The sequence below is a fragment of the Gasterosteus aculeatus genome, chromosome 14 (genome assembly GCF_964276395.1).
Source record: "Gasterosteus aculeatus chromosome 14, fGasAcu3.hap1.1, whole genome shotgun sequence".
Classification (NCBI taxonomy): Eukaryota; Metazoa; Chordata; class Actinopteri; order Perciformes; family Gasterosteidae; genus Gasterosteus; species Gasterosteus aculeatus.
The window spans coordinates 16,277,409-16,288,962 of record NC_135702.1 but is presented as its reverse complement, the minus strand read 5'-3'; the positions used below and the strand labels follow the sequence as shown (position 1 = coordinate 16,288,962).

General features: G+C 46.7%; 1 protein-coding gene across 1 annotated transcript; it reads right to left on the bottom strand.

Annotated features, from left to right (window-relative positions):
* Positions 1–847: 847 nt before the first annotated feature.
* On the bottom strand, positions 848–10,260 carry lmnb1 (lamin B1). The gene is made up of 11 exons (XM_040196832.2): positions 7,550–10,260; positions 5,794–5,950; positions 5,502–5,627; positions 5,141–5,311; positions 4,559–4,684; positions 3,858–4,078; positions 3,547–3,775; positions 2,527–2,631; positions 2,244–2,363; positions 2,006–2,113; positions 848–1,659 (listed from the first exon to the last, which is right to left on the bottom strand). Exons 1-11 carry the CDS (start codon positions 7,903–7,905, stop codon positions 1,618–1,620), a joined length of 1,761 nt encoding a protein of 586 aa, XP_040052766.1. The 5' UTR covers positions 7,906–10,260; the 3' UTR covers positions 848–1,617.
* Between the last annotated feature and the right edge of the window lie 1,294 nt (positions 10,261–11,554).

Genomic DNA, 11,554 nt, shown 5'->3' with positions numbered 1-11,554 from the left:
ATTCTGCCCTCTCTCTCGTGTTGTGGGTCCACAGTCTAATGTTTGTGCGCCGATGTCCAGATAACCTGGTGGTGCCTGAGGTGCAGAAGACGGTCGACCCCCCCCACAGGCCTTCATGATCTGAACTCAACGTTCTAAAGGCTACTTCCTTGCTTTTAACAAAGACAACAATGGTTCCTACTTTCAGGTTGGAGGCATTTCAAAAATGTCCGACCCACAAAGAAAAGCCGCAAGACAAGGAGGGCGCGTCCACCGGTTTGTTCACTTTTCCTTTTCTGTAGAGTCGACGTAAACCGCTTTGCTCAGAATATGCTAAAGAAATGACTTTGTTTGTGCTCTGCAATGATGCCACTAAAACGAGGAGCTCATGAATCTCTGGCCTACATTCCCACATGAAATAGGACAGAATGGTGACAATGAGAGGAATATAGACGTTTGTATTTCAGGAGAAAAGGATAAGCAGACCCGATTTGACTATTTTTCTACTTTGTTCTTGTGAGAAATGGCCCTGTGACACTAGTTTGAATCTATGGAATGGATTATTTTCCCTATTCAAAGGCAACACGTCTTTCTCACCATTGAATATTTACCGTAACAGACAAACGGACCTTAGTGCTCTGCAGTTAAACACGTCGTTGTCGAGACAAACTCACGCTTCCTCCCTCGAGTTTATTTACACGTAGGTGCTCCTTGGTGATGGAGACAGAACCTCCCCTCCATCTTCTACAGAGCCACAGGTAGATCTTTACTCATTCTACCCAACCGGGGGCTTCATTGTGAGACAACTAGAAGGTTCTGGTCTGTATGGATCAATCTCCTCACGTGAATCATTACGCGTACAAGAAAGTACAAGAAAAGTAGTTTAATTATTCAACTATGATGTCTACAGCCATAGCATGCATAGAAACACAACACAACACAAAAGTACTTCAAAACACTTCAAATATCAAAAGTATAGAATACAATCAGCACTTCTCAAATAGTGGTGCAGCATTTACTTAGTGGAGTGGGATCGGGTTACTCGTATCTTTAAGGGAACATGACAACTGAACGGTCCTTTGACCTCCTCTTACCAATACGATGAAACCACCAGTGTTTCTAGGACACTAGAACAAGTTCACACGGCTTTTCTTACATTGCTCAATTCTGCCGTTTCCAATTCCTTGTGTTCACTTGTTCCTTCCTCTCGGTGCTTATTTGGACTTGAACTAAAAACAGTAAGTCTGTGATTTACTTCCCGACTAAAATATAGCATCAATGATTAAAAATTAAACTAAAAGCCATTATTATAAATATATATATATATAAAAAAAGAAAATCACATACTTGTTTTCTTAAAAGACAAGTCGGTCCGTGGGTTCAGCTACGTGTTGCATGGTTTAAAAAAGAAAATCTGAACTACAAATACAAACATTGCCCCGTCATTTAGCTTTTACAGGTGAAATTATATCTACCAAAAACTGGCTTTTTTTACTGAGAAATAAATCCATTTCTTTTTGGTGTTCACTACAAAACATAGAAAAATAGTTCTAGTATTAAGAGTTGGCAGCAGACTGGCTGGGCTCAGAGGAAGTGGAGATGATCACATGGTGGATCACATGATGATCACATGGTGGATCACATGATGGAGCAGCCTCTCTTCGCGGCGCGAGGGTCTTCCTGCACAGAAACAGTCATGGTGCCATTTGAAACACGATGCAGACACGAACACAGGTCATCAACACGGAGGGGTAAAGGGTCATATTCCATCTCTCATCCCAACTGCTTGACAAAGCCTTTGCTCATATAAACATATGATTCACACGTTTTTACGCTGTCGAACTTAATTCTGTCGAAGGGGCAACGGTTCATTGATTAATCACAGAGCAATGGCGAGACTAAAAAACGCTCGACCCCACCGAGCGCAGGTATTGGTTGCTTAGTAACGGCAGGTGCGACAGTATCGCAACACCCCCAGCTGGTGTTTTCCATGCAACATCTGGACTGAGGTGGTTGATGTTCTCACCTGCTGGTGGTAGAGCTCTTCATCAGTGATCTCCACTCCATTATCCTCCTCATCATCATCCTCCTCCTCTATTGTCGTCCTGTATGTCGTGGTTCTCTTTGCCACCTCCTGCCACACACACACACACACACACACACACACACACACCACACACACTTCAGCATCCATCTCCACCGGTAACACAATCCAGCGGCAACACTCTTAAGAGGAGTGTGTGTGTGTGTGTGTGTGTGCTCACCTCTCCCTGAGGGTTGACCAGCATCACCTGGACATCCACCCCTGAACCCCAGGAGGACCGGTTCTTCCACACCAGGTCTGTAGGAGGTTTGGAGCTCACACCGGCGTCAGACGCCCAGACCTGCACAAAGTATAGATCCACACAGTATTCACGTTCACACTGTTGCCATGGCTACGGCCCCACTGTTTAACACCGAGCACTGGAGACCAGCCGGGCTTAAAGACAGAAGCAAACATGACTGGAAGAGAAAAGGACTGAGATGAAAATGCAGACAGACTCTTACCGTGACTTTCTGGCCGGCCTTCAGGACATATTTGGGTGTGAACTTGTATGTCGCTGTGGCATTTCCAATAGTCTTAATCATCTCATAGCCGACCATCGCCTGGTCCTGAGACAGACGCACAGACACACAATGAAGTGGTCAGTAAGCTGTGCGGCTCTACTAGTATTATACGTAGTCTCATCCGACCTCTTACCGTTTATATAACAGATACTTTATGCTGGTTTATTCACACACACTCAGACATTCATAACAGAATAGAACAGCCTTACAGCTCGTGTGAAAGTAGAATGAAGCACATTGTCCAGTGGAATCAGGTTCCTTAGATGGAACTCAAGCAGAAAGGCACACCTAGCATATATAATAAGTTTGTGTGATTTTATATATAAGACTCTATAATATGAATTAATCATACTGTATATCTTGTAAGTCATTTAATACTTTACACATCCTACATCCTGGTAGGAGGAGTTTATCTATTTCTTCCTTATTTTATCTCCATAGACGGGTTTTGGAGGCTGCAGGTGTACAGATAGGAAAAGGTTGGACTGTATAAAATAAGTGAAATATAATGTTCAGGCTCTAGGACACGTTATGATGTCGTGTTAGATATTAGATGATATAATATGCCATATTGTGCTTACTTGAAGCTTTAGGTCGTACATCCCTGAAGGCATTAACGAGTTTAGGGTCTGATTAGTAAGCGATTCCAGGTCTGGTCACCAGGTGGAGCCAGAGGGGAAGGTAAGAACATGCCGTGGAAGGGTGACTGGACTGGGCGGAGTTACTTTTGGATGTGCAGCTCATCACATATGGCAGTAAATCTAATGCACAGACCCCGCCCAATGCAAAAAGGAAACCCGCACTTTGAGGTCAGAACCGGCTGAGGGTAAATGTGTCATTAAATCCTTTGATTTTTAAGCCTCTCTGATTCTGATTCTGATTCTTTGAGTCGTGCAAAGTAGCCGAGGTGTCCTGGAGACTCGGACCCCAAACGGAAAAACGCTGCATCCGTCAGCTCACCTCGTCCCCGCCGTTGAGGAGGCAGATGAACTTGCCGTCAGTGTCGATCTCGTCGATGCAGACGGGTCCGCTGGCCGAGGCGGCGTGCGAGATGGACACCGAGCTGCTGGCTTCCTGCTCCTCCACGTCGACGCGCTTCCTCTTCCCCTTGGTGGTCTGCACGCTGCGGCTGCTGGACGAAGCTCGAGACACCGTGACGCGAGCCGAAGGGCTGGGGGACAGCTTCAGTCTGCGGGGGGAGGGAGGGAACACGGCGGTTAGACGGAGCACAGGCGGCGGAGGAGCTGCGTGCACACGGTCAGGCTGCTCACCGCTCTTCTTCTCCCTCCAGGAGTTTGCGGTAGGCGTTGATCTCCATGTCCAACGCCAGCTTGACGTCCAGCAGCTGCTCGTAGTCGTTCAGCTGTTGCTGCATCTTGGCCTGGATCTCGGCCAGGTCGCGGTCTTTGTCAGCCAGCAGCTTGCGGCTCTTGTCTTTCTCCTGAGCCAGCGACCCCTCCAGCTCCACGATGCGATCGCGCCACCCACGAGTCTGAAGGTGGAGCAGCGAGTTAGAGCGTTATCATCCACAAAGTTTTTGATGCTCCGATGAAAAAGGAAACCGCGCAGCACTCAAAATACTTACTGGTACATGCAATTATTTTTTATTTAATTGAGTCGTGCAAAGTAAGCCATCCTTTAAAGAAAACGTAACACGGGGAGGCTTTGCGCTTTTAATAAAATAATCCTGTGAATGTTTGTGTTAATGATGGACCAAATACTGTACTAAAGTGACACATTTAAAGCCCATCAGAGTGAGTTCAACCAGTGGGAGGATGAAGATTGTGATGTCACACAACATCACAGAGAGAACAGCAATCCAGATGCTGCCACGGCATCACTGGGAGATTCTGGCAAGCTGAATAAACGGAGCGCCGACTAGCCGGAAAACTCACTTTGCGTAGCTGCATTGGGACGAACGTCCGCACTCAAACAACGCATAAAAGGTTAGCGAGTGAACGTAAGCGCTCACCTCCTTCTGCATGGCGGCCAGCTGGGCGGTGAGGCTGTCGATCCTCAGGCTGGACTCCCTGAGCTCCTCTCGGGCCACGTTGGCAGACGCTCCGTTCATCTCAGACTGCCGGTGCAAGTCCTCCAGCTGTAGACGACACAGTTTGAGGGTCAACATAAACAGTTTCCTCCTCATCGCACTCTAGAAGAGGAACTGAGCCGCGTTGGCCACTTCCTGACATGCAGGAAGTTCAGTAAGGCGTGTGTTGCCTGGTCGCCTGCCTGTCTTGCGGCTACAGTGGTAAAAACACAAACGAACCACAATAACCAGCATATTGTGTTGGGTGATGTCAACAGATGGCCAATTACAGAAGGTGAGCGAGAGGATTTTGACACTTATCTCCACTTCATCTGATCTCTGGTTTTAGCTTTTTTTAAAGTTACGGTGCAAATGCTTGTTGGGAAATCTGCACAACCACGAAAGAGAAACTAAAGAGTTGTTTGCAAACAGCACTATTTGAAGCAGTATCTCTTTAACAGTCAAAATTCCTCTAGCGGTGCACACCTGGAATGCATTATTATCATAGGGAGAACGTGTGTGTACCTTGGTGACGTAGGTGCTCTCCATGTTGTCCTTGTAGAGCTTGATCTGCTCCTCATTCTGAGCCCTCATCTCCGTCAAGGCCTGGCTCAGTTTATATTCGTACTCCACCTTGCGGCCAGAGTCCACCTCCACCAGCTGAGTCTCGTAGCGCTGCCGGGCCTCCTTCACTTCCTGTGAAACAGACCGGCAGCATTCAGCTCATTAAAAGAGAAGGATGAAATGTTCCCCGATCAATGCCGCTGGTTGTCTAGCTTTTGAAGCAGCAACAAAGCTGTGATCGAGCAGGAGGATTGGAGACGTCACTAAACCATCAGTAAACGAGGCCTCAGCGAGTCTCGTTCGCCGGCTCCACATTTCTCACCTCCTCTTGCATGCTCTTGCGGAAGTTCACGTCCTCCGTCAGACTCTGGCAGCGGTTCTCCAAGTCGACGCGCAGCAGCATCTCGTCTGCAAGGTGCTTCTTCGTCTGCGCCAGAGCCGCATCCAGCTGCCATCGCACAGAAACCACAGTCAAAGACAAGTCTCAAAGACAGACAATCACCATTAGTTGGTTCAAGTAGAAGACAAAATATTCTTAAGAAGCACATGCTGCATAAGTCCTTGTTAAAGTAACAGAAACAAGCGTTGACAGTGAGGCGACAGCGGCGCAGTACCTCCTGCTGCTGCTGCCGCAGGTCGGCCAGCGCGGCTTCCAGGCATCGGTTGTCGGACAGCGCCGTGGCCAGCGTGGCCTCTTTGGAGTTCAGCTGAGCATCCAGGTCCTTCAGCCGGGCCTGCGCGCCTGCTGCCTCAGAGTCCTTCTTCTGGTAGCTGGAGGGAGGAAGGCGGGAGCATTAGAACGGCATTGCAACGCGGCACGCACACAGGGGCTCGTGGGTCACCTCCAAATCCTAAAATTACCCCCACGACAAAAGGTGTAGAATATTATATCCCCATTCACTGTGTTTACACGATGACAGGTGTGCAAATATGTCCGCGTGACGCTTGCACCAGCGGACTGAAGCCCCCCCCTGAAGCTGTAAACCACGGGGAAACACTGCAGTGTGTGTGATGTGGAAAACATTCCAGGTGAATACGTCATGAGGCCGATTTAAAGAATGCCAGGAGTGTGCAAAGCAAACGGGGGATACTTTAAGAATCTAAGACCGCGGATTACCACAGAATTCCATGAGAGTTCCTTCATGGCTTTGGTGTCTCTGATATTAATCTAAAAATGTAGAAAGAAACGTTGCCTGTCAGGGTGTGTCTGGATAGACACGCACACCAGAGTTAACCGTGTGTTGGAGGAGCTGTGCCGGGACGGGGGCCAGTTATTAGCTGGTATGCACGAGGGCGACGAGGGGCGGGTTGGACGGAAGTGGACAAACTATGAGAGGAATGCAGCAGAGCTTTTCATAGTATCCGGGGAAACATCAGCGGGGAAAGCAAACAGGCGCTCCCTTCACAGGAACCACGCCAGTTCCTATACCTCTGCTGATTAAATTACACCCTCAATCAATGATTACATTACGGTGAAGGAGGGAGGTGGACTTTGCCCCCTTAATCATGACCTACAGATCACCCCCCCCCCCCCCCCCCCCGCCCCCCGCAGCCAGATAGACACAAAACACATTCAAGATACGCGTCAGGAATCAAGATGGAGTGGACCAACGGGTTACGTGAACCAGCAGAAGGACTCGAACAGGCGGTTCCTGCCACCTGTGCTCACACACACACACACACACACACACACACACACACACAGTGCTTTGTGTGTTCATTGACACACTACAGCTGTTCTCAGGCCCAACTGCACTGGTGTGTACTATACATGTGTACCTGGGATTCAGTACACTCAGAGGATACTACTACTAGGAGACCCTGAAGGCATCATGTCACCTTCAATGAACGTTCTTGCTTTATCTGCTTAAGATAAAGCAAGAACTTAGTAAAGCTTAATTAACCAGCAGGTCAATTTCACAAATTAACTAAACAGGTTGTTACCATTATGTATGAAATTTATTCAAGCAAATATGTGGTAAACGTCACATTGTGATTCTTTCACGAACAGACAATGGAGGACGGGTGGGGTCATTTTTTTGTCGATATTTTATTATTATTTAAACCATTATTTTAAAACGTAAGCTACGGATTTACAAATGACTGATTGCTGGCTGCAAAGCAAACTGCAGGACAATAAAACCTCGCGTAATAACGTTAACACATTTATAGGCTGAGTTTGAGTTCCGCGCTGCCGGGACCGTCACACGTGACGTCCCCCCCCGCACGAGCTTACGTGACCCGCGTTACGTTAATGTGGCAAAAGTGGCTCGAAAATCAAAGTGAGGCGCAAAAGCAAGTTAGCGGTTGGGGTTTAACGTCCGTGTCCGTGTCGGCCCCGTGCAGCCGGATTACGGGGCGCGCGCTTACCTGTGGTGGAGCTGCTCATAGTCGGATTTGATCTTGCTCAGCTCGATCTGCAGCCAGGCGCGCTCCCGGGACGAGTCGTCCAGGCTCCGGCGCGCGTCGGCCAGCTCGCTCTCGTACAGGGACTTCAGGCTGCTCACCTCCCGGCTCTTCACGTCCTCCCTCTCGTTGATCTGCAGGTGGAGCACGTCGTTTTCGGACTCCAGACTGCGGACCTTGTCGATGTAGACGGCCAGGCGGTCGTTGAGGTCCCGCAGCTGCTGTTTCTCCTGCAGGCGGGTGATCCTGTTCGGGCTCAGCGGAGTGCCGCTGCCGCACGTGCTCCTCTGGCCGGTCGGGGTCGCCGCTGCGGTGGCCATTGTGGAAGACGGTAACCAAAGAAAACACGGATGTTACGGGCGCAAATAGTTTTGATTATGGCGCTCAAAGACAACCGGAACGCATGAAAAACTGTCGTGAAGGCAGGTCCCGTCTTTTCTTATCCGAATGAAAGAGGTTCGGCTTCCTAATATGGCGGCTCATTGGATATTTCACGTTGCGTACAACGAGCCAATGGCGGAGCTCGACGCAATGCGTTATTTCAACTTTAACTTTTGGGTTCACTTGGAAAAGCGACCAGCATGTGCCGGAACTGTCCAGAGTGGGCGGGGTCAATTTACATTAGCCTTTCCAAACCTTCCGCGTTCAGCGGTTGACCGTTCATTGAATAATCCGAGTGTCCCGGTGGGAAAACAAGCGCCTCCTTAGTTCTCCGTTAACGGCTGCCTTTGAAACCGTTTTATTGTTTATTGCTCGGTTTTATATGATGTATTTGTTTTATGTTTATTTTAACCACGTAAAGCGGTTTTGAGTACTTTGAAAAGCGCTATATAAATGTATTATTATTATCATTATTATTATTATTTAAATGTTCCCCGTAGTGTCTTATGTTATAGAAAAGGCTGACATGATAGTTATAAAGCTATTACCATCCTGAAAATATAGTTAAATATAAAAATATAATCCAATCCAATAAATTGTTTTGTACTGCTGTCCTGTTCACGAATCAGGAATCGGGAACATTTATTGCTAAAGTATGTCAGACATACGAGGAATTTGACATGGCGGTTGGTGCGTAACATTGGACAGTAAGACACTGAGACAATGGCTCGAGTGGGACAGTAACATAGCAGGAAAAGTAGTATCATCAATTTACAATTTAAATAGAGCGCAGAGTGTTACACGTCTAAAGAGGCCAACAGGCAACAGAGAAAAACTGAACTAAAGACGAAACTGAAATATTTAACCTCTTTAATGTGAAGGCAGCGAGGTTGGTTGAATTAATGGTGAAATTCCCTCATACTACGATGTGTGAATGTGCTGAATTACATTTTTGTGATGATCACATGATTATTACACCCTGTAGATATGTTAAAAACAGGAAAGTTGGGATACAATGTAATTGTTGGTGAAATAATAATAATAAATCATCTTTTTTTACACGACTCACACACTAGTTTTTTATTGGGAATTATTCAAATCAATGTATTTTTTAACACTATGGGGCTACTAGGATCCTTATACTAATATACTTTCCTTGTGAAAACGTTGGATTTCTAGGTATTTGTGTGTTGAGTGATTTAACATCTGGAATCTTTCGCAGTACAAGTGCGTTCGCACTGTAGTTTATATCATCTTAATACGTTTCCTGTAATCACATTATAAATTGTATTACTGCTTTTAATTTCCTTCAACGTCCCTTTTTAAACACCGCTCTTTCATTTCATGCCGTAATTAAAAAAATGATTCAACAAAACAATATTTGGACCTTGATAGATGAGAAAGCGTTTGAGTTTGAAAGTGAATCTGTTGGCGGTGTCATCGTTTATCCGTTACGTTAAAGCAGCTTTCACACCAAACGCGATCAGGCTGCAGGTCTCCTCAGCGGTCCACTCGGCACTTCCACATGGAAGGCATGTAATAATCAAATCATTATTAACATAACACATCAGCATCGTTGGGACATTGGGATCATAGACTACTGTTAAAAGCAACAGAAACGATACTAAAAGGACCAATATAAATATTGTATTATAATATATATTATCACATCTGAGTAACCAATGTGGTGTTTTTAAATGTAGTCATAACTCCGTCATGCTGCCCCACACAGCTTGCATCCGAATGCAGTTTATAAAGTTAACTTTCACTCCTTAGAGGCTGACTAACATCTTACTGAGGCTGTGACGGTTTTATTTATACTTCATATTCTGAACATAGATGGATCTAGAGCCTTGTTTTCTGGTGTGATTCTGAACTAACTATACACTTGGTTGTATGGAGCAGGAGGAAGCAGCATCACGCTGAAGGAGAACGATGTGCGTGGTGACATCCAGCTACTGGAGCTTTCCTCCGCCTAAAGATTGCGATATTACTTCCAGCTAAATGTGCATGGCTCAACAGATTTTACATTTAACTTCAAATGACCGAAAAATGTTTTTCTCTCAGACTGAATAAATGATTCTCTAGATGTGAAGCACATCTTCCTATAATTGAATGAAATAAGAAGATTACCTTCTCTATCCGTTTGTTGTATGTTTTGGGGGTTTAAAGGCTTTTATTGTCAAGCGCAGCAAGTTGCTAGGCAACGAGCGCGGAGGAGGAACCGCCGAAGACACAAGCAGGAAGTCCTCCTGGAGCCCAGATGTCTCATTGCAGGAACCGCTCGGTTCCGCCCATGTTACTGGATATTGGAGGGCCCAGCCAGGTCGACTGCGCAGCCTGGGTCCTCTGTTTGACTTTCTGTATGAATGTTTTATTTTGAAAATTAACCGGATACTCCAGCGCTTTCTTCGTTGCCATTTCCTCACCGCGCGCGACTACAACCCACCCCAAACCCCCGCCCCGTCGGTCGGTCGGTCTGTCTGTCTGTCTGTCTGTCTCTGTCGTTCTGCAACGATAACCCCCCCCCCCCCCCGTCGTTTTTTTGAGGTGTTTATCCGCCACACCTTCTAGACCCGTCCGACTCCTGTAGCGCCGTGAGTCGCCCCCTGGTGGTCAGCAGAGGGAGCGTACACGAAGCATCGGCTTCTTTCTGCTTCTTTCGGGAGTTTCCTTCTCGACACCGACAGCTTAAGACCGCGAGGTGGGGAGTTCACTTCCAGAGGGCTTATGAGCTCTTAGGTTGTCCACCTGTTGACAAGAAGGCAACATCTTTGCTGTGGTCCTGAATTTTTTTTAATAACTGTCAGAAAAATTCTCAAGAGGTTATTGCCTTGTCTGCCAGCTGAGGGTAACAAAGCCCTTGAGTAGTCTAGCCTCATTGATATCATGACACACTTTATTTGCAGTTTTTACAACAATAACATTTATTTTCCTTCAATTTATGGAGGCACAACATATAAATAATACATTTTATTGATATGTGAAGGGCTTTGTGAGTGAGAAGGATTTTAAAGTGGATGCTGGTGATGTTATTGACGTGGCGTTCAAAGGTGAGGCGACTATCAAAGATGATGCCGAGGTTACGGATGTGAGGGAGGGGGACAGAGTGGGGGTTTCAATGTTGATGGTGAGGTTATGGGTGGTTTTGGTGAGGGATTTGGGACCGACGACGATGAAGTCTGTTGTGTCACAGTTCCGTTTGAGAAAGCCGGTGATATTAATGGTGGATTCAAGGCGGGAGGAGGATAGTGGTTAATGGTGGCCAAGGCTGCGGTGAGGTCGAGAAGGATGAGGACGTTGAGGTGGCCGGAGTCTGGAGAGAGGAGGAGATCATTCAGTGCTGTGTTGATTGAAATGGTTCGTACGGGTTATTGGAGGTGAGGTGGGTTTTCAGCTGAGAGGCGACGTTCCAGTATTTGACAGAAGAGGGAGATTGCAGATGGGCCGGATATGGAAATGAGAAACATTGATATTAAATACAAATAAACTAGTTTAGAATGTATGTAGCCAGTGCTGCACGATGTAGAGGGGAACCATAAAGTAGTCTTTCCAAATCTCTGAAAAATAGGAATTCCATCTTTACAA

Coding starts and splice junctions, on each gene's coding strand:
- lmnb1 (XM_040196832.2), bottom strand. CDS start 7,905: ATGGCCACCGCAGCGGCGACCCCGACCGGCCAGAGGAGCACGTGCGGC. Junction 3,776..3,857: donor CTGGAGGGAGAAGAAGAGCG/GTGAGCAGCCTG, acceptor CTCCCCCCGCAG/ACTGAAGCTGTCCCCCAGCC. Junction 2,114..2,243: donor TGGTCAACCCTCAGGGAGAG/GTGAGCACACAC, acceptor TGTGTGTGGCAG/GAGGTGGCAAAGAGAACCAC.